Raw genomic sequence first — 24,408 nt, forward strand, 5'->3', positions numbered from 1 at the left:
CCTCTCCTATCTTTCCTTTAACTTATATCCAAATCTATTTATTCCCCTTAACATTTAATTTTAATCTATAACATTTAGATTGCCCCTTCCTAAGCTATAATATTAAACAATATCATATAATTCCCATTCATATTAATCCTTAACATTAAATTCCTATTCATGCTCCCCCAAACAAACCTGCAATATTAAGCAATTCTTAGATCTTTAATTATTATTGCTAGCATTTTTATTAATTGTAATTATTATTAAACTATAAAATTAATAATAATTAGCTTTATTATTAGTATTATTAATTAATACTTTATTATTAGTAATAAGAATAATTATTACTAATAATATTATATTTAATAATTAATACTAATAATAAAATATTATTATTATTAACTTTATCATTACTATTAATATTTATTCTTAATAAAAATGCCTATAATATTAATGATCATTAATTATTCTAACATTTAAATTTAAAATTTTTATAATTTATAATTATATCATTTTCTATGAAATATATTTTCCTTTCATTATAATTTTTGTTAGGGTTTGCTGGTGGGCTCTCCTCTTTTCTTCCTTCCATTCCATATTTATTACCTTTAATCCCTTCTCTCTTTGTGGATTTGTCCTGAATATGAGTCTTTTTATAGACTCGAAACGTCGACACAAAATGGATACTGTGGATATTCCGAATTCTCAAAACTCTCAAAATTCTCACCACAGAAATCTCCAAACTCGTTATAAAAAAAGTCGATGGGCACTTGAATACACTTCAATAGTTCGATTTCCTTGGCAGATCGATTTCCAGAGAGCAGCAGTAGTTTCTGGAGAGCCAAAGATTGAAGCAGAGATAGTGAGGGGAAAAGATAGTGATCCGGAGGAAATTTTCCAGTTCCAGAGAGGCTGCAGCAAGAGCCCGAGTTATTCCCAGTGGGGCAGTGCAGAGGACTGCGCAGTTGCTTCAGAAGAGCAACTTGATTAGCTGGAAGAAAAATCATTTTCAGTTCGAGATGCTGGGCAGAGGTTCCAGAGTGTTGGAGAAGCGATTTCCTCCACAAAGACAGGCAAAATGACTTCATCAGAGGCTGTTTCGGGCTAGATGTTATAGGGCGTGCACAAGCACTGCGCAGAGGCCAGTAAAAGTGTTCCAGGAGGACAAGTTTCTAAAGGAAAGCTGTGCCGGGGTTGCTTGTGGAAGAAGGGTAATTCCCTTAGATAATTTTGTCCAAATTTTCTCGCTGTTTGGATCGCTAGTTGGACATCCATAGATTGTACTCATAATTTCACTGCTGCACCGGTTTTCCCACATTGGGTTTTTCCGGGGACTTCTATCCAAAAATAACTGTGTAAATTTTATGTATGTGTATGCTACATTTTCTCATTTTTCAGTGCTATTTTTCTTCCACAGTGTATTGTGAAAATCACAATGTGAATTATTTGATATTTGCCATAGCAGACAACAGATAAATTGTTTAATACATTAACAATTAGGAAAATAATTTCCAGTTGGTGTGATAGATGAAATTTTCAATTGACTAGCAACTGACTAATACTAAACAGCTATGGGAAACCAGAAGCATCTTAAACGGTTGTGACTTCAGAGGCAGCAATATGCTTTGATGCCATTCTCCAGAGCCCAGTTTCCTTATTGTTGAGCATAAAATAAATTATTTTATATGATCTATCTAGCTGCTTATATACACTTCGTAGGAGTGGCCTATGTGCTCCCACTTTGTACTCCACGCTCTTGTACTTAGCAGTCCTTTTGACCTATTTGTGGTTATCTTGGTGGACATGAATAAAATTATCCTATCTTATTTTAATGCCCTTTCTTTGTTCAGCTGTCTTCTTGTCACTCTTTTTGAGCTGAGGGAAACCTAGTGATTTTCAGACGGTAAAGATAAAGCTTACTATTGAAGGAGAGACATCTTCACTGTTATTTAGTCTATGCTACATTTTTCGAGGGATCAATCATTGTTGTTATCATATTATCTGAACTTACAGTGTTAGTAGCATGTTAGCTTCCTGTGCCAGCTCGTTATATTGTGTTTTGGAGTCAACAAGTTTTTTTTTTTTTTTTGGTTGGTTATTTTAAATGTTGTATATTATTAGTTTTAGTTCAGTAATGCAAATTGAGTATATGAAAAAAGTTTTAATATTTTGGTGGTGATAGTGTGATATTCGTTGACTAGACAATTTGTAAAAAAATGTGAAAGCTCCATTTTAAGTTACTGCATGATTAATTTGGGGTTCTATTAATTGGATTTTGCTTTGATGTGGGCATCAATCTCAGCTATGCAAGGTGGCTAAGATAGTAGTAGTTTATTAAATATAGTGTATTTCAATTTGGAATAAAGGCATGTATTGGGTGATAGATTGTGGAGTATTATTGTATCTTTCATTTAGTTACCAGAGGATCTAATTTTTTTAATTCTTATTACATGCAGCCTCCAGCATTTGAACCAGAGACGCGAGAAACAATTCTGAAGAATGTGGAGAGTGAGTATCTTATGCCAGGTCTTGATCACGATGACTTCCATCCCAACAAATGTGGGAGGCAATGGGATTTTGATTGGTTTAATAAGACTGTTTTGCATTTGGAACCATCCCTGCCTTGTTTGACTGTGGTTCCGGTCTGGGAAGCACCTTATAGACGCAACCGGAATGAGGGCCCTTGGAAAGATGTCAAGGGAGAAGAAGCAGCGGTATCCCAGGATGCAGATAACAAATATTCAAATACTTGGATCCCAAAGTCATTGCAGGTAATCACTCCCCATGGTTAATTTGCAGTTGTTGTTTCTTATTTCTTCTGAATTTTGGCAAAATAAAACACAGCATAGGCAGCAGAATGATTGAAAACTGTAGAAAAGTTTATTTGGAGACTGTTATCTTCATAACATGTCATGGTGTTTAATGAATTTGATTGTGTACATTTTAATTTGAGAACACCAAGTACTCTGCAAATGAAAATGGCAACAACAGGAAACCAATGCAATAGTGTTTACCAGAATTGTTTCAAAGAATGACTCGGTGAGGCTGAAGAGTAATGGTTGACTTGACTTCTGAAATACTTGAGAGTTGACATGGAGACTTAAAAAATTAAATAAATAAAAAATTAAAAGATATTTTTGAATAACATGAAACTTTACAAATTTTCAATTATAATTTGTTTCAAAGTACATATGCGATATTGCATACTGCAAAATGCCATGGATTTTTGATAGTTGAAAGGTCTCTTGGTTGTCTACGGTAAAATTACATCAGAAATATAAGCAAAATGAGTGGCTTTTTCTTGTGTCTTGTATAGAGAAACATGCTGCTTGCAAGACCTGTGAATTAGACTGGTTGAGTCAATTTGATTGGTGTTTGACTTATGATCCTAAGTCATACTTGCAAGTTAAAAATTATTAGGATAAATTAGGGCCCAGGGCCAACTCAACTCAGTTTGCTCAAAGAAGAGGATGAAACTAGGGAGTTGACTCAAACTTAGAAGTGTCTGGTAACTGTTATTAACCGGTTTAGCGATCTCGACAAGGCCCTCTTGAAATGTCAAGTTGGCACTATTGATTGGAGCAGAGCAGTAAGGGTTCTGCTTTATTAGGTGCCAAGGATAGCAGAGGGACCCACAAGACAGCCACTTAGCAGAATATTAATTTATTTAACTTCTTCCTAAAGTTGGACTTAGGAAAAATTTAAATTCCTAAAGTCAACTTATGATTTAATCTCAGCCATTGAGAGTGTTGGTGAGGCCCAAGGTCAAATTATAAGAGGAGATAGAGTGCAGTAGTGGTCAATTAGAAGAGGGCACAAGTGTGTGTGTTGTCTCAGCAAAGAGGATTGGGGTTTCAACTACTAAGAAGAGATTCAACTACTAAGAAGGAGAGTGAGAGAGAGGGCTGATTAACCCTAGCTCAGCAGCTTCAACGTGACCATACCATCCACACGTGCGCGCAAGAGAAGGCTGAATTGCACGTCCGTACAACGCAAGTAGGGTGCTGAAAGGCTGTATTGCATGGCTGTATGGCAGAGGAAGTGCACAAGAGGGGGTTTGATTTCTCCTTGAGGAGGAGCTGATCAATGATTTTCAGTGGTGAAAGGGATGTATTCCCTTGTAAATTCGCTAAAGATTATTACCTTTAGGAGAAGGTTCTATGATTTAGAGGGAGTGAGTTCACTAGTTCGACTTTGCCGCTAGGGTTTCTGGGTGGTACGAATTGGCAGTATGGCATATCAGTGTATTATATTTAAGGATAGGTTGGATGGTGTGTCCAACTTCTGCTCATGGCATGAGAGAATTGCTGTGGTGATGGAGGAACAAGGGGTGTGAGAATTTGTCGATAATGTCCCAACTCCACCTAATGACCCTGAACAGTTGGCTGCACGAAACCGATGAGATGCTAAGGTGAGAAGAATCATTTTGGAGGGAGTCAAACACCACATTATTCCTCACTTGACCCGGAAGAAAACAACCAAAGCCATGTGGACAACCATTATTGGCATCTATTAGGGTTCAAGCGAGGTCAGGAGGCTACTACTGAAGGACAAGCTGAAGACCATTAAAATGACCAAGTCATACTCTGTTTTGTCTTACCTAACCAAGTTTACCCAAGTTAGGGACAAGCTGGCTGGTGTGGGCGAGATAGTTCCAGATAGGGATTTGGTGAATTTTGCCCTGATGGGTTTCACCAAGGCTTGGGAAGCCTTCATAGATGGTATTTGTGCCAGAGAGAAGCTTCCAGACTGGGAGCGTTTATGGGGCAACTGTGTCTAAGAAGAGATTTGTAGACAAGCACAATATGAGTCTCGTGATAAGACTGAAGATAAGGAGAACTTTTCCCTAGCCAGTAAAGTGCGCAAGTGAAAGGGAAAAACGAGTAGTGGTGGTGGAGAGCTGAGCTCCAGGGGCAAGAAGAAGAAGAAATATTTTAGTAAGATCAAGTGATTTTTGTTCCACTAGTTTGGGCACTGTAACCTACCAAAAGTAGGTACCCCTTGGAGAATTTTTCTCCTTATCATCTTCTTCTAGTGGATGACTAGCAGCCCCTGAAAGCCACCTTGTAGCTGATGTGACGTGCCGTTTTATCTCCGCCACCTGCATCAACCATATGTTTCCTCTCCCATTTGTCAAGAGCACATGTTAGAAGGTGGGCAATTCGATCCAAAAGGTATGTTATTGTGCAATCGGGTGCTTATGCTTGTTTTTCATTTCGGAATTTGGCATGGATTATTGGGTGTCCTGGAAAAAGGAAGAGATTTGACCATGGTTTTGTTCCCTCACTTTAAATGGGGGGTTAATCTTCAATCCTAGTCCAATGGGACCTTCCCTAATGGCCCATGGCTTTAGGAAGGGCACTACTTGGGAAACCCCAATCGAGATAGTGTAGTCTCGTTTTCCCTATTCCATACTTATCACTTTCCATCCCCATTATAAGCCCTATTTTACACCTCCCATCTCTGGGTCCACTGGGTTCTTGCACACCCCCTTCCCTTGTCCACATTTCTGGGTCAGGCCTGCAAAGTTTGCTCCGAGAGGTTGATACAACTAAAAGAAAAGTAAAAAAAGCATATCGTGGCCACACGCTAAAAACAAGAGAAAGAAAATTATAGAATGCAAAAGATGGCCAGGACATTAACATTGACACATGGGAAAAAGCCAAGCATGAGCTCTACCCCTTATCATTATGGCCATCACGCAGTTCCTAGGGCCAATGATTGCCCCATCACCTCATAAAAGGATCCCTTGCATGCCCCAACCCTTAGTGGGTGATGAACTACCCCACCTTTAAATGGGTAATCACTGCTACATTTCACTCACAACATGCTCAAATTTCCTAGAGTTTTGAGTAGTAATGCAAAGAAAAATCAAGAAAAGGCAAAAGGCAGTAAAAGGGGTGGAAAACAAAGGCCGAGGTAACTCATGTGTCCATGATTGCTCCCTTCTCACATCTATGTGCCCATAATGTGGATTTCCTTATCACTGCTACCCCTTTGACCATGGCATTTGGCCCCGAGACCCCTTTCCCCCCTCCATTGCATTATTTTTGATATGCCACCCATTGATTGAAGGATGCACGGGGACCTATCTTTCCCCTTAGGGGTTCAAAACACCTAATAGGATTGTCTATTAGCCACACCTACCTAGGGAGGTAACGCTATTACGTGATCAAAGCCCCAAATTTGGAAGGGAAGCAGCGTAAGAAGTGTCAATTTCCCTTGACCAACAAGCTTGGTCCACTTAGATGCATTAATGATTATTGTACCTAATGGTGAGGATGCAACATTGGACATTGTGTGTGATTTGTAGGTGGCTTTCATCATTGGCTAGGCAAATTAACTAAGGTCCAAGTCCTCTAGAGGAGCATTATGACTCCCTATAGGTGAAGCGTTGAGGGCCATGGGATTCCTACCACTTGCAGAGCATCATTCCATTCCATGGGCACCTACAACACCCCAACAATTTGCACTTAGCCCCACAATATTCATGAGATGATGCACTTGGACCAGTATGCCCCAATCGGCTTAGCAATGTACACGTGGTTTCACAGCTGATCTGAGGCCCATATGAGGTTTGTCTCACCCCTTGAGACATGGGAGGACTAGCACCATATTTAGTGCCCTCAATGTTGGAGCAGAGACATAGATTTAGTCACATGGAGACCCATGAGATCCTGTTGAAGAATCTAGGGCATAATTATTAATGAGATTCTTCTTACATGTTAACTATTTGTGAGGCAATTTTATTAGTGTGTGTATTTCTTACTTCATCAAATAGCTATCAGAACAAAGAGACAAGAACACAAGAAATTGGCATTCTGCCAGGGCCAAAACCTCTCCCTCTTGGAGAGGAAAACCCACACAAAATTCTTCTTATAGAGATTCCTATTGACGAAAAACCAAGACCATGACCCTTGACTTACTAAGCCACTCCAAGACCAAGACACCAATCCTCTGCTTTGTCACTGTCGAGCTCATCACTGCTGCTAGACTGCTGTTCATTCAATGGGATCTTCATAATGTCAACTAGATCATTGTTGCTGCTCCATTGCCTAGATCTTCTCCTTATCTTCTTTAGAATCATCATAATTGTCACTATGCAGAGATTGTAACTGCATCTACAAGTATGTCGAGACTGTGAATATATGACTGAGATCTTAGACTTCATAATTATGCTATCTGTCTATCTTTGAGACCATCATTGTTATGTCATGACTATGTACCGAGGTAGAGATTTATAACAACGTTCAATTTGTGACTGCGTTAAGAAATTTCAAGTCTATGTTACACAACTACGTGATCATACATCGAGTATATTGCAGTGATCCTGAGATGGTTATCATTACGAAGGAGACAGAGCATTTATCAAGATAGAGCATCGAGACAGGAATGCTGAGACAATGATTGCGTGGAGACAACATAAGGTTGTCGAGACAGAGTGCATTCCTCCTTCACCGAGACAGAGTACCGAGATCTTGTTTGCATGGAGAAAACATAAGGTTGTCGAGATAGAGTGCGTTCCTCCTTCACTGAGACAGAGTGCTGAGATCGTATTGTGTGATACTGTTATACCCATCGAAGATCGTAGAATCCTTCTTCACATCATAGCATTGTAACCTTGTCTTCTTCATGCGAGATTTCTTTATCTATTGTGCCATCGAAGCTTCAGAAATGTATCCGAATATTTTTCTTACTTTGACTCTTAGTTCACATGCCTATACATAGTGGTTTGACCCACCTATTTAAGCTAACATGTCATGATGAATCGTTGTGATTTATTATCAGAGCCGACTTGTCATCTATAGGCCGACTTGGCTGTCTTTCACATCGTTTTTGCAGACAGACTTTTTCTTTGGAGGATGGAGCTTGTCTTGAAGGGCTAATTGAGACTAGGTTGACCTATGTACATTACATAAATGCTCAAGAAGAGCTCTTCAATATAATCTTGACTCTTTGACTTTCCTAGACCTATGGAATGAGCAAGAAACTCATTCATATTAATTATAAAAATAATAGTTCTTTTTTTTGACAAGTACAAAGATCAAATTACATTGACAAATACCAAACCTAGTTACCCCTTTCTTCAATACTCCGTCTTAACTAGGGAGGTATTTACAATGGTACTTGGTTATTCTCAATCTGAAGAATTTATCATAAGAAGAATCAAATTGGTAATCCCATCTGTATAGCATCATATCAATCAACATTGTCATAGTGCAAGGCCTTGACTAACAACTCCATCTCTTCATGAGACCATGAGCTACAATGCTGGCGAGATCAATGATTTATAGACACCTTCATCATTGTCTCTCAAGGTATATACCCACCCGGGTGTTCACTGAGTATGACCTTCTAGGACTATTCTTATATTGGGTTCCCAACCCTCAAAGAATATCGGTCCTCTTGCCTACTCTTGTCTTGGATGCCCTACACATCCTCTCTAGATCAGTGAACCCTATGATGAGGATTCTATCAAAGAATTTTTTGAGGATCTTGTATATCCCCAACTGGCAAATGTTTCCTTTTTGACTTGATGTATGATGAGCCTTAGATGACTCCTTTCTTTTCTTCAATGTCCACTGAGGTTCCCAAGAGCTATATATCCTACATGTTTGTCTGCCATGGATTTTGTCCTTCATGATTCCCATGGTGATGTCACGATCTCTTGTTTCTAATGCTTCCATGATGCCATGATGCATCTTATTATCATTGTCATATCTTATAACACAAGATTTAGGAGCTTATGATAGGACCCTTTTGTGAGGGATACTATCTTACTCATAGGAGAGATTTGATACTCCCTCTTTCCTTGGCCCTTTTCTTTAGCTTCCTCCATCTTTCAGTGATATGAGCTTCCAAAATCTTTCTATAGCATTGAATCTTCACTATACTTATTTTTGCCTTTGCTTGAGGACCAACCTTGCTTTTCCTTTCTGCACATGGTTGAATTCCTTTATCCTATAGACTGCAACTTGTCTTTCTCTATCTAGCATAGAGACCACAAATTGCCGGATGAGGTAACCTTCTTGTTCATTGACATTTGTTACCTTGCTTATCAATGATGACTACCTTCTTATCATCTTTCCTAGATCTCTCAATTGAGATCTCATGAAGATATTCCTTCATTCTTTGATACCTTTATTTTTGTGTAGGTCTAAGTGATGTGACCTTCTTTACTACAATTTCAGAGAGTATATCTTCTAGCATTTCATATATCTCTCTTTATGTCTCCTCTTTTGCTACATAGGCATGAGAGGACCTTTGAGTGATTTCATACAAATCCTATGAGTCTCTTGTTGCATTCAAACAATACTTGACCTTCAAAGACCTTTCCATATCAATGACTTTTCTTTTCTATGAGGATTATGACAATCCTCCTTATTCTATGCAAGGACTTTTGATGACTCATCAACCTGTAGGTCTCCTTGCAATCATGAAGTCATTTTACTAAATTGATTAATGAAAAGTACTTACTTGATTTGTGAAGACAAAATCTTCACCTTGATCATGTTGATGAAGAAGATGTATGAGGGCTTCTTCTTGGATGATCTTCTTTCAAATGAGAAAGCCTTTCCTCAATAGAGAGGTTGCTCCTTCTCATGAGGATGATTTGTTGCTCCATCAGATGATCTTCTTTCGTAGTGTGGATTAGGATTGCTGCTACGGTTTCAACTTTCTCCAAGCTGATGTGATCTTTGTTTTGAAATCCTTCGAGCTATCTTGATTTGTAGACATTCTGATGAGAGTCTTGGTGGCCTTTCGATGATGAGTCTTCAACGGCCGATATTAAGTCCCTAATCAACAGCTAAGATTAGATTTGGCTTGATCCATGTCATTTAGAATATTCTCACCCAGTTTTTTTATTAATACCCATTAATATTTTAATTTTTCTAAGTTTAGACTTAGGAACCCCATTAAAAATATTAATTATTTTAATATCTCTCCAACTGGGTGGAATTTCCCCAAACCATTTATGGTTCTTGGAGATCTTATGTGCCTTAGCCTCTCCATCAATGTTCATGGCTAGAGCACATATGATGCTACCACAAATCAACACTCCCTCTTAGCGAGGAATGTGCTCTAGTAATGTTTCACCATGGAAACATCACACTGATCCTCCGCACCGGTACCTGTGCTGATGCTTGGCCTGCTGCCTCACATCATTTGCACTGCTACTTCCTGTACCACTGCCCATGACATTGCTACTATCACTGCTACATCTGTACTGCAGCTCCCTCTCAATATGTGATCCAGGTGGATATTGGTGGCCACCTGCCAAGTCCACTTGGACACCCACCATTGTTTCTCTTAGCATTTTCAGTTTCCTTAATTGTAGCACAACTTACTATTTTTAGCAGTTTTTTCGGGTCCTGAACTTCCGGAGTCGTTTTGAGGCCCTAAACGACGTTTTTTGGGAAAACTGGGAGCAACATGGGTCCATGGACTGATGTTGCTCTTCCCAAAGTTGTAGTAATCGGATAGATCTTTCTAACGAGATATTGTGCGCGTCAAACGGAGATCATATGCCAAAGTTACTACCTCGGGAAGTTGATGTACCAAGTTACCCAAACAGGGCCCACAGTTTGGCGTTTCATTTTCTAGGGTTAGGTTTTTGGATGTTTAGGGTTTTCCATTGTTTCTCAATAATAAATAGGTCTTTGAGCCTCATTGTAAGACAGTTCAGAGGCATGTATCCGCCACATCTCTTCTCAGAGATAAGCTACCATCGCCCTAGCTGGTTTATTTCCATTACTGTTTGTAAGCATAATTCAGTATCTTACATTAATGAAATGAAGTATTATTTCCACTGCATATCTGTGTTTATGGTTATCTCTGTAATTTGTTGCGTTCTTGTTTAAATCGGGATCAGTGGTATCAGAGCAGTCTGCTTTGTCTCTGTTTTTCTTTGCATGTCCCCAATGAGGTCGGGATATGAGGAGTTAGGGCTTGAACTGGTCGAACCTTTGCAAGACCAGCCTTGCAAATCCTGATGGCCTCCCATGGCAAATGAGAAGAAAGATGAGGGGGCAGGAGATCCTATCAAAATCTTGCTCGAAGAATCCCTCGAGCGACAAAGGAACGCGATGATGGACAGCTTTGCCCAGATCCTTCAGCGGCTACCCAAAAGCGACGCACCGGCTTCGAGCAGCTACTCTGGAAACGCCACGCCCTTTAAGGTATAAGTTAATTTTGAAATCCCCATATTCGAGGGTCAGATAGATGCAGATGCCGTAGATAAATGGTTAAATCTGCTAGAGGGTTATTTTTCTGTTCATGAATTTTCAAGTCGGGAAAAGATTGTTCTTGCTCTTCTCAAAGCAACCCTCCACGTCAAGGACTGGTGGGAAACCTACTGCGAGCAGAAGGATGAAAATACCGGTTCACTATTTTCAGCTGCACCCACTTGGAATTCATTCTGGGATGCCATCAGGAGCAGTACTACCCTGTCAGAAGCTATGAGGATCAATACATAAAGTGGACCACGCTGCGGTAGGGAAGGGACCAAGACGTGCCAGAGTTTACCAATCTTTTCCATACACTTCGCACAAAGTTGGGTATCAAGAATTTGGAGTAGCATTTGATACTCAAATACCGCGACTGCCTGCACAAGTACATCCAGGAAGAAATAGAATTCCTAAACATCTCCTCGCTCAGTATAGCATACCGATATGCCGTCAAGGTCGAGCAGAAGTTTAAACAGAAGAAGCGATACTTTGGATCTGCGAATTCGAAGCAAGGGAAAGGTGCCAACGCAGGGCAGCCCAAGACAACCCGCCAAAGTTGCAAGCAAAGAACAACGCTGCAAAGCCCAAAAAAGACACGGGAAAATGGTGCGAGTTCCATAAGAGCTCCACTCACCACACAAGTGAGTGTCGGGCCAAGCAGTCACTCGTGGCTGAGCTAAAGGTTTCAGAATCAGATGCATGTTCCGACTTTGAGTCAGAACTCGACAAGGGGAATGACAAAGGGAAGCAGATTATCGATGTGGAGCCCAATGTCACCGTTGCCACAACGCAGATACATAAGGAGGAATCCGAAGATCTAGAGGAGGAGGAGTGTCTCTTCCACTCCTACATGTGGGTAAAGGGCTCCCCGCTACAGTTCATTGTTGATAGCGGGAGCCAAAAGAACCTCATTTCGGTAGAGGTCGTGAAGCGGTTGGGCTTACCGACCACAGCACATCCACAACCGTACACCATCGGTGGCTTCACCAAGGAAGGGATCTTCGCGTGAGCCAGCAGTGTCGCCTTTCATACAACATCAAGCCCTTCACGGATGAGGTATTGTGTGACATTGCTCCCCTTGAAGTTTGTGATGTATTATTAGGACAACCCTACTTGTGGAAGCGACATGCTGTGTATGAATCAAGGCCCCATGTTGTTATTGTTACAGTGGGAAATAAGTTGTACAGGATACCGAAGGTAGCATCGCCTACTGCCATCTCTTTGGTTACTGCAAAACAATGCAGTAAGCTCATTTCCAAAACCGGGAAATTTGTTTTCCTGATGATACGCCCTCAAGGAGAGAAGAAGATGGTGGCCACGACCTCCAGACAGGGCCCCTCCGCACGACAATTACAGATGGACAAGGTCGTGGAGGAGTACGAGGACATCTTCACCTCCCCCGCAGGGGTTCCTCTGCACTGTCAGGTCAAGCACTCCATCGATCTGACCCCAGGTGCACCACTACCCAATGGACCAATCTATCGGCGCTCCGTTCTAGAGAACAATGAAATCAAGAGGCAGATTCAGGAGCTGCTGCAGAAAGGTCACATCCGTCCGAGTTCATCGCCTTGTGGGAGCCCGATCGTGTTGGTACAGAAGAAGGATGGGACTTGGAGACTCTGTATTGACTATCGGGCGCTGAACAAGATCATGGTTCGTAATAGTTACCCGATCCCGCGGATTGATGTTCTCCTGGACCAACTAAAGGGGGCAAAATATTTCAGCAAGATCGATCTGAAGTCAGGATATCACCAGGTACCAATTGAACCCTCTGATGTGTGGAAGACCGCCTTCAAAGCCAAGGAGGGCCTTTTCAAATGGTTGGTTATGCCTTTCGGATTGACGAATGCTCTTGCAACTTTCATGAGGCTAATGGATGACATCTTGCGGCCATTCACCAACTCATTTGTAGTGGTATACTTGGATGACATCTTGATCTTCAGCTAGAGTTGGGAAGAGCACCTCCACCACATCCGACAGGTTCTCCAAACACTGCGGTAACACAAGCTATGTGCCAATTTGGAGAAATGCACTTTTGGCATGACCCAGGTTCAGTATCTGGGATACATTATTGATGAACAGGGGGTGCATGTGGATCTAGCCAAGATCCAAGTCATTTGGGATTGGCCATCTGCAACCACTCTGACAAAGCTCCGCAACTTTCTAGGTCTTGCCAACTTCTACCGCAGGTTCGTGTTGGTGTTTTCTCATATCACTTGGCCCTTGAGTCAAGTCACCAAGGGAGGAGCGAAAGCAATTTTTTTTTGGTTTGAATCTCAACAGAAGGCATTCATAGAGTTGAAAGATCGTCTCTGCACGACACCAGTGCTCGCGTTACCAGATTTGCGACAACCATTTGAGGTCGAGACAGATGCCTCTGACTATGCTATTGGGGCAGTCCTTACTCAACACGGGCATCCAGTGGCATATCACAGTGAGACACTTTCAGACACAGTCCGGATGTATCCTACTTATGACAAAGAGATGTATTCCATTATGCAGGTCTGCCGACAATGGAAACATTACATTTTGGGGAAGGAAACGGTCATCCACACAGACCACCGACCCCTGCAGTTCATACAGACCCAAGGGAAATTGTAGAATGATCGCCTTCAGAAGTGGTCTACATACCTGCAACAGTTCCATTTGAATATCAAGTATAAGAAGGGTAGCACCAACTTGTCCTGACGATGAACCACACTAGTTGGTTCGAAACGCATCGACAAATGTCTGTCTACATGTGATTTACGCCGAAGTTATTCTTTCAACCAATAATGTTGCAGATTGCCTTAGTCGACCACCAATCATGGTGTTAACCACCGTGCTCAACTCTTGTGGGCACGAGACTTCTGATTGGCCACTTCTCTACAAAAGCGACCCAGAATTCGGCAACTCATACCAGACACTCTTGGAGGGTCGTCATGTTCCAGATTTTTGCCTCCAGGATGCCCTGTTATGCTACCTGGGTCACCTTTGTGTTCCTTCAAGCGAGTGTGCCAAGATGATTTGGGAAGCACACTACAGTTGGGCTGCTGGGCATTTCGGGGTCGAGAAAATGGTGGCAGTACTACAAAAGTATTTCTATTGGCCGAATCTTCGACAGGATGTCGGGAAGTACATCAGATCATGTACTGCCTGCGCCATTGCCAAACCAACCATCAAGAAGCAAGGCCTTTATACCCCGCTGCCTACCCCTAGTCGACCTTGGGAATCCATCTCCATGGATTACATGTCAGGCCTTCCTTCCACTAAGCATGGAAACGACTGTGTTTTTGTGGTTGTCGACAGGTTCTCGAAGATGGCTGTTATGGCGGCCTGCAAGAAGAATGTCACAGCAGAAGCCACTGCTAAACTCTTCTTTGAACGAGTGTGGGTGCACTTTGGGATCCCATAGTCTATCATCTCAGATCGAGACAGTCGGTTCCTCAGTATATTTTGGTCCAGTCTCTGGTCGATGCTGGACACCAAAATCACTAAGTCCACAACCTTCCATCCTCAAACTGATGGCCAGACAGAGGTTGTCAACAGGATGATTGTACACATTCTCCGCATGTACAACTCAAAGCATCCACGCACATGGGATGAGATCCTCCCCTATGTTCAGCACAGCTATAACCGAGCTCTTCACAGCGCGACTGACCACAACGCTTTTCAGGTGGGCTTGGGATTCCAGCCACTATGCCCCATTGATGTGGCCATGCCATTTGTAGCTACTCACACAGATTCGGCTCATGTCCAGTCCGAAACAGATAAGGCAACCAGCTTCATTGAGCACATCCAACATATTCGCCAACAGGTCCATGACATTCTGGAGAAATCAAATGCCAATTACAAGCAGCGACATGATCAACATCGGGTGCCACACAAGTTTCAGGTGGGCGACAAAGTCTGGTTGCATTTGCAAAAGGAACGCCTTACTGGAGCCTATCGGAAACTGAGACCACTCCGATATGGTCCTTACACCATTACTAAGGCTGTGGGAGATAATGCATTTGAGCTCAACATTCCCCCATTCCTTGGCCTGCACGCGGTGTTCAATGTGGACTGCCTTCGGCCATACTTTCCACCATTACTAGACACATCCAACATTGCAGAACAGCTCACACCCACAGAATTAAATCTAGATTGCATGGAACAAGCTGCAACTGATCGGATCATGGATACACAGATCAAGCACACTTGCCAACAGAATATCCAACTATATCGAGTTGTCAAAGCAGACCAACTCCTTCACTAGGGCAAGTGGCTCACCAGGGACCAAGTTGAGCAGAAGTTTCCTCATCTTATGGAAGAACTCAACGCAATGGGGACCATTGCTTCCTAAGGGGGGAGGAATGATCCAGATGGATATTTGTGGCCACCTGTCAAGTCCACTTGGACCCCCACCATTGTTTCTCTCAGCGTTTTCAGTGTCCTTAATTGTAGCATAACTTACTATTTTTAGCAGTTTTTCAGGTCCTGAATTTCCGGAGCCGTTTTGAGGCCCTAAATGACGTTTTTTGGGAAAACTGGGAGTAACATGGGTCCGTGGACCGATGTTGCTCTTCTCAAAGTTGTAGTTCTCGGATAGATCTTTCTAACAAGATATTGTGCGCGTCAAACGGAGATCATATGCCAAAGTTACGACCCCGAGAAGTTGATGTACCAATTTACCCAAACGAGGCCCACAGTTTGGCGTTTCATCTTCTAGGGTTAGGTTTTTGGATGTTTAGGGTTTTTCTTTGTTTTTCAACAATAAATAGGCCTTTGAGCCTCATTGTAAGACAGTTCAGAGGCATGTAGTCGCCACATCTCTTCTCAGAGATAAGCTACCATTGCCCTAGCTGGTTTATTTCCATTACTGTTTGTAAGCATAATTTAGTATTTTACATTAATGAAATGAATTATTATTTCCGCTGCATATTTGTGTTTATAGTTATCTCTGTAATTTATTGCGTTCCTGTTTAAATCCGGATCAATATGCTGCCCCTAGCACTGCCACTGCTAATTGTTGCACTACAACTCAATTATGGTGAAGTAGGTAACTAACTTCTCCCAAATACTGACATCCCAGTCAGTCTGGAAGCCACGTGAAATTGAAGCTGCCTCTGCTATTATCCTATGCTCCCTCTGCTGCCACTGCTCTGCTGCAACCTCCACTGCGCTGCCTCAGAATTCTGCAACCAAGCACTGCCTTACTGCTCCACTACAATTTGCTCCACCCGACATCTGTCATCATGCTACTGTCTTTAAGGGCTCCCGTAGCCGGATGTGATCGAAGAGTTTGGGTACCTCAAGGATCTTGCCCCCTTTGTAGCTCTTTCAAGCTACAACTCTAAATCACCCCACCTCCCTCCTAGAGATGTGGCTGCCATCTCTGCCGAATAAATGTCGAACTGGGTCTATTCTCCCTCTTTCACTGCTGCCCCAACAAAACTCGGATATGGATTTCTTCGACGCTAGAAATCCTCTAAGGAACAAGCTCCTCTAGACTCCCTCTAAGTCCTGGTTTCCTTCACGGAAATCTTCCTGCCAAATGTTGAACTACTGCTCTCCAATCCTCCTTTGTCGCTGCAACACGGATCTGGATTCCTTGGCTAGAAATCTGTCGAGGTAGTGATTACCTCTACATTGGCTCTGTCTCCTTAGACATTGTTCTGCTTTGACAGAAACAACGTCCCACCAACTCCTCAAATCAGAATCGGCCACAACTCCGACAACTAAAGAAACTGAGCCCTTCAGGCTCTGCGCAATCCCGACAAAGGCTGAATCTGCTCCTCGTGGCCACAGCGTCGATCCTTCCTGGATGAGGAAGATGGCCGGGCACTGCGCAGGTCTGATCTGCCCCTCTTTGCCTCTGCATTGATCCTCCTCCTGGCTTGAAATGATGATGCAGGCTCTGCATCACTTCCTGTCTTGCTGCTTTTGCTTTGGAAAAACCCTGTCTCTCGGGACCGCTGCTACTGCTGCAAATTTTTTCAGATTACTGCTAGTGCCTTCAGTTCTACTGTGATCTGTAATTCTCTGATGCCATGTTGAAATTTCTAAAATTGACACATCAGAAATCCCTACTGCATTATCTGGTTTATTATGTCCTATTTTTCTTTCCATTAAAAAGTTATTTATGAATATAAATACCGAAATAAACACGAACGTAGCCTTAACACATATACAGATCAACAATTGAAATAATTGAGACAATCACACAAGGGACACTATTAGTTTTGGACAATCCTGCCCGGAAAAACCTAATGTTGGAAAACCGATGTAGCAAATATGAGGGTTTTATTATTTTGCAGTTTCTGAATACAACTAGGGTGCTGGAAATGGCTCACTGTTTAGAGATTTTCCTTGGCAGAAGTGCCTTTCCTCGAAGAGATATTCTGGCTGATCAGCGACCGGATGATTGATCCCACAACAACTTAGACAGTTCCTTAGATGGATAGCGAAAGCTTCTCCAAGCTTCCTTTCAGGACTGCGTCACCCTCTATGACTCTGCGTCTGCATTTCAGCTCCCAGTCTGCCCCACGAAAATTCCTCAACACTACCTCTTCAGCCTTGCATCAACTCTGCTAGCCTTTGCGTCATCCTCTTCGCCTTCTGCGTCAGCCTCCTGGCCCTCTGTGTCACCTGCATCGGCCTCCTCAACCTCTGCGTCAGTCCTAGCAACCTCTGCGTCAGCCTCCCAAGGCTCTGCGCTATCTCTCCGACACTTTCTCTGCCTCTCTGATATGTATTCTCGGCCTTATGCCGAACTCGCTGCAACAGATCACTAACTTGATTTCTCAGCGAACCCTGCCCCAGAAAATCGAACTCTTGATAAACTTGGTGTATTTCCAACTGATCCTCAAGCTTCCTCTTATTATACTTTTCCTATTGTGTCTTCAACGACCGAGATTAAGTCCCTAATCAACGGCTAAGGTTAGATTTGGCTTGATCCATGTCATTTAGAACATTCTCACCCAGTTTTATATTAATACCCATTAATATTTTAATTTTCCCAAGTTTAGACTTAGGAACCCCATTAAAAATATTAATTATTTTAATATCTCTCCAATCGAGAGGAATTGCCCCAAACCATTTCTGGGCCTTGGAGATCTATCTGCCTTAGCCTCTCCACCAATTTTCATGGCTAGAGAATATCTGATGCTAACACAAATCAACACTCCCTCTTAGCGAGTAATGTGCTCTAGTAATGTTGCACCATGGAAACATGACACTGATCCTCCTCACCAGTACCTGTGCTGATGCTTGGCCTGTTGCCTCACATCATCTGCACTGCTGCTTCCTGTACTGCTGCCCATGACACTTCCATTGTCACTGCTACATCTATACTGCAACTCCCTCTCAATATGCTGCCCCTAGCATTGCCACTACTAATTGCTGCACCACAACTCAGTTACCGAGATGTAGGTAACTAACTTCTCCCAAATATTGACATCCCAGTTAGTCTGGAAGCCACGTGAAACTGAAGCTGCCTCTGCTGCTATCCTGTGCTCCCTCTGCTGCCACTGCGTTGCTACATATACTTCTGTGCCTCTCGCATTGCTGTAACCTCCACTGCGCTGCCTCAGAATTCTGCAACCAAGCACTGCCTTGTTGCTCCACTACATTTTGCTCCACCCGACATTTGTCATCATGCAACTGTCTTTAAGGGCTTCCTTAGCCGGATGTGATCCAAGAGTTTAGGTTCCTCAAGGATCTTGCCCCCTCTGTAGCTCTTTCAAACTACAACTCTAAATCACCCCATCTCCCTCCTGGATATGTGGCTGCCATCTCTGCCGAATGAATGCCGAACTAGTTCTATTCTCCCTCTTTCGCTACTACCCTGTAAGATTCCAAATTGTAATTTTTTTTTTTTACCAAAACATGAAAATTTGAATACGGAATTTGAAAGATTAATCTAATGAATACTAACCTATCTACTTCGCTGACAATCTGTCCGCTTTGCTGCAATTCTTATCCGACTGCATTACTAAATGGCCAAAACCTCCCTGCCGAACTGAGTACAACCTAGGTACTCAGTCTCAGAAAGCTTTCCAATTGAAACAATCTGATTCCCCCGTGCCCAAAAACTTCAGTATAATCAAGACTTACAGTATCTAGAAATTGCTCTTAACTTTGCTGCCCTCCCCCAAAATGGTTTTTCCCTTCTCCTTTTATTTCTTCATCCACCGCCTTCTTCTCATCTCCGTGTCAATATTTTGGTTACATGTAACTTTTATGAAATCAAATCTCATTTGATTACGTTGATTTTTATTTGGATACGTAGTTTGAAATAAGATTTATTTATTATTTTTTTTGAATTAATTAAATTATTAATTTTGAATTAATATATATTATTATTTTATTAATTTTAGATTGTAAATTTAATCTGTACTTTAAAATTAATATTTTTTGTTGATTTTAAGGACTTATCATATATATGATACTCTGGTGAGGTATTACTTTATTACCTTAATTTATATCTTCTCCTGTAGTAACTAGTTTACATATAGTGCGATACATGCGGGGCCATGCATACGTAGCTATCGTATGGAGGTCTCGTATGTATGCTAATACTCATATTTTATTTCTAGACGGGTCATTACATACATCCCTCCTTCCAAAAACTTCATCTTGAAGTTTAAGATTACTAAAATATATTAGTGATTTTTTTTTCTAAATAAGACTATACTACTATTCACATTAAAAGTTTAAAATTACAACATAGTGAGCAAAATGAACCAGCTGGCCAGAAAGGAAGGCCGCATGAAACAGCAAGTGTCCAGAGCACAGATGTTGGACAAGACCTTGTTTTGCAGTCCCGCGCAGGGGATCCAGAGGAACACAAACAGCAAAAACAAACAGCAGAAACAAAAGATTGACCTCGACACAATAGCAGATACTAAGATCGACATATTTGACAAAAAAGCCCTCGCTACTGGGCCGCAAAACCTGTTAAGAAGCTGCAAAGCTTGATTAAACATCCGGAATCTCCTCCACGATCCTGCACCATCCTCCGTCAGCCAGGTCCTGAGCTTGGGTCGCCTCATTCTCGTTCGAAACCGGAGGCACAGGCGCCATTGTAGTGTCATTGACAATGCTAGCCGGCGGTTCCATCTCTCGCGGTGAGCCTGCAATTGGCATCGGAACACTGGATTCGCCCTCTTCTTGGGCTTCCTCTAGAAAGAGGACTGAAACATGGGCAGTGATCCGAGGGCGATTAAGAGAACAGTTGAAAGTGAAGATTGCTGAGCCGAAGGAGGGCGAAGACGAGGAGCCTGGGGAGCTGGGTTCGAGAAATTGGCTGGGCCTCAGAATGCTCCCTCTTCCGCTGCGAGAGCGTGGGTACTGACTCGAGGTGGCATCACCGGAGGAAGGGCGAGAAGGAGCGCCCCGCGCGGTGCCTCTGCGGCTGAGCATTCTTTGGCGGAGCCGAGGCATGACAACACCGTAATGGATTACAGAACAAACCACTGGAGAGGTATATCGCAGTCCAAACACACAGGCCAGCGGACGGGAGCCCAAAGCCGCAGCGGGAGACGATGAAGTAGAGCAAGAGCCCAACCAACACGGAGGCTTCGAGCTAGCAGCACCCGCGCCCATCCAACACAACACAAGGAACAACAGAGTGTAACCATGGCGAAAACTGGTTAATAAGCATTTTCCCCTGCCTCGAGACCCTCCCGCCATAACTATGGCATTCATGGGAGCCGAGAGCCGATACCAGCCAGCGCGTGCGAAGAGGGACGACAAATTAATGTTAACATCAAACATTCCCTTACACCCTGTTAAACCCACCTGCATATGATCCTCCCTCCACATGGCTTTCGGTCCGCTGTACAAGGCTGGCAGGTGGCGTCTCGGCTCCGCCCACTCCAGTCCCATCGCAGTGAAGGCAGCGTTAAACACCCGCATCCGGGGAAATATATTAGTGATTAATGTGAGTATATAAGTGTTTATATTTCATTTTATTTTGGTATTTAAAAATTTTGTTTTCTTCTATATATATATATTTTAATTTTTATTTATTTATTTATTTTTATTTAAATATAATATTCATGTCCTGCCCCGGTTGATTCTTCAAGCTACTCTAGAATCATCCTATCCTTCCTAATCTCTTCCGCTTCCATCCTATCCGTCCTCTACTAGAGTATGCCATGGTGTCAGCTATACTGATTAACCATTCATAGACTCTCAAGGGTGTTAGCGTTGATTATATCAACCTGATTGCCCAGTAGGCATCTGGCAGTCATCATCACACGTCTAGGGGAGTGTGACTCGCACAGTCCTCCCATGACTCCAGGTTTTTGGAGGATAAACGGTGGGCAATACCTCCACCCCTCCTAGTGGGACCAGAGTTAATGTTCTTTCATGGAACCTTATTGAGTCTTAATTGTACTGAAGTTTTTGTCATCACGTGGCCGTTTTGGTAACAATACTAGCTGCAACGTAAACACTTGTCCATATATTATAACATATGCATCAGTATATACATAAAATAAACAATTTCTGTATAGCTTATACATGTTATCTCTAGTACAACATATTTCGTCATGTCTTGCTCATGTTATCGACTTTCATATTGAAATTGTAATCATTCTTTTATTTCTATCTCATCGATATGCATAAATGAAACAAATTTATAATATCTTAATTCCCATCAGAATTCATGATTTAAATTTTATAGCAAAATTAATCAAATATTAAACTTTACTTTGATATCTATAATTTAGTAAGATTAATTTGAATAACATATTCCATCTTGGTATCCACGTACCAGTGGAATTAAGCAGATAACATATCATAAAAATTCACATTTATATGTGATCATTCCAAAATGGTTTTGAGTATCTGATTTAAAGTAAAGTAAATATATACAAAATATGACTTAAAGTTCTTCAAAATTGACACAAGTTGGGGTATTTTTGACATATGATTTCCGTATCTTCCCAAGTAGCCGATCCAGGACTATATTCGTCCCACTGGACCTTAACTCGGTCTACCAGACGATTCCTGAGTTGTCGAACCCTATGTTTTAGTATATGTAATGGTTCGACCGATATTATTCCTTTGTCCGATATCTGTAGTTCCTTCCATTGAAGGTAATGAAATGTGTTAGTTACGTAATGTCTTAATACAGATACATGAAATACATTATGAACTTTATGCAAGTGAGGTGGCAGTGCAAGACGATAGGCGACAGGTCCAACTCTTTCCATGACTTTAAATGGTCCAATAAATCGGGGTGACAACTTTGTCCATTTTCCGAATCGGATAGTGCTTTTATTTGGTTTGATGCGGATGAAAACCTGATCCCCTACTTCATACTTTCTGTCAGTTCTGTGGGCATCAACATAACTCTTTTGTCTATCCTGTGCTTCTTTTAACTGTTGTCTAATTTGTTTTACCTGTTCCTCCATCTCTTGGATTAATTCTGGCCCTATTATCACCCGATCTTCTAACCTGTCCCAACTTAATGATGTTCTGCAAAGACTGCTGTATAATGCTTCAAATGGAGGCATTCCGATTGAACTGTAGTAACTGTTATTGTATGCAAATTCGACTAAGGATAAGTACTTTTCCTAGTGCATTCGCTGATCCATAACGTACATCCTCAACATATCTTCAAGTACTTGATTTACTCTTTTTGTTTGCCCATCAGTCTCAGGATGATAAGCTGTACTCAAATTTAGTTGAGTTCCTAAGGCTGACTGCATGCAAGTCCAGAATCTTGAAGTGAATCGTTAGTCTCTATCTGATATGATCTTCTTAAGTACTCCATGAAATCTGATAATTTCATTTATGAATACTCGAGCTACGTCAACAACTTCATAAGTATCTCTTACAGGAATGAAATGGTCGCTTTTTGTTAATTTATCCACTACCACCAGAATAGCATTGTGTCTTTGAGAAGTAAGAGGTAGCCCAGTGATAAAATCCATAGAAATGATCTCCCATTTGGTCATAGGAATGTCATGAGGTTGTAGGAGACCTGCTGGATGACAATGATCAGCTTTTACTTGTTGACATTGCAAACATCTTGCAACGAATTGAACGATATTACGTTTCATGCCCGAATGGAGGTCTCATATGTATGCTAATACTTGTATTTTATTTATAGACGGGTCATTACATGCCCCAACAAAATTCGAATCTGGATTTCTTCGGCGCTAGAAATCCTTTAAGGAACAAGCTCCTCTAGACTCCCTCTGAGTCCTGATTTCCTTCACGGAAATCCTCTCGCCAAATGTCAAACTACTCTCCAATCCTCCTTTGTTGCTGTAACACGGATCTGGATTCCTTGGCTAGAAATCCGTCGAGGTAGTGATTCCCTCTACCTTGGCTCTGTCCTTAGACATTGTTCTGCTTTGACAAAAACAACGTCCCACCAACTCCTCAAATCACAATCTGCCCACAGCTCCCCAAGCTCCGACAATTGAAGAAACTGAGCCCTTCAGGCTCTGCACAATCCCAACAAAGGCTGAATCTGCTCTTCCTGGCCACAACGTCGATCCTTCCTGGATGAGAAAGATGATTGGGCACTGCGTAGATCTGATTTACCCCTCTGCCTCTGCGCTGACCCTCCTCTTGGCTCGAAATTATGATGCAGGCTCTGCATCACTTCCTCTCTTTCTACTTCTGCTCTGGAACAACTGTTGAAATTTGGTACCAGAGGACAGGTGGTTCCCTTAGGCTTTGATCTTTGGCCTAGGGAAAAGTGTTCAAAAGAATTTAATTTTTCTCCTAAAGTGACTTTATAATTTTTATAAAGTCAAATCTAATTTAAAAGTGACTTTAAGTGATAAAGTTACTAAAGTCTAATTTTAAAGTGACTTTTATAAAGTCAATGAAAAATTAGAAAGGAAAAGTGACTTTGGAAATAAATGACAAAGTGGGTCTTTATTGAAGTGGGGTGAATTAAAAAATAGAAAGTGAGATTTAAATGAGCATTTAATCTCAACCCTAGATCTCAATCCATTTTAGCCATTGGATTTAGGGATCACCCGAAAGTCACTTAGGGTTGGATTAAGGGAGGAAAATGAAGAAAAAATCATTCATTCTTTCATGAGCAGATTGAGAGAGAGAGAGAGTAAGAGAGCAAGGGAGATTTCTGAACAGGGAGGAGGAGGCAGCAGCTTGGCACACATACCAAGGCAGCATTTAAGCAAATCCGTACAGCTGAATGAGCAAACAGTAAAAGGCAGATTTTTTGCACAGAAATCAAGGGCCGTAC

The 24,408-nt window shown here is 41.9% G+C and overlaps 1 protein-coding gene across 1 annotated transcript in view; it reads left to right on the forward strand.

Moving 5' to 3' along the window:
- The window catches only part of LOC149146917 (RNA helicase, ATP-dependent, SK12/DOB1 protein), a 565,347-nt gene that overhangs the window by 63,648 nt on the left and 477,291 nt on the right, over positions 1–24,408 (forward strand). The window contains exon 2 of the mRNA XM_089440900.1: positions 2,439–2,753. Within this exon, the coding sequence (XP_089297026.1) occupies positions 2,439–2,753 (315 nt within the window). The remainder of the gene's footprint in view (positions 1–2,438; positions 2,754–24,408) is intronic.

The sequence above is a fragment of the Pinus tabuliformis genome, chromosome 9 (genome assembly GCF_031772625.1).
Source record: "Pinus tabuliformis cultivar Carrire ecotype Pingquan chromosome 9, CPIR1, whole genome shotgun sequence".
In the NCBI taxonomy this organism is placed as follows: Eukaryota; Viridiplantae; Streptophyta; class Pinopsida; order Pinales; family Pinaceae; genus Pinus; species Pinus tabuliformis.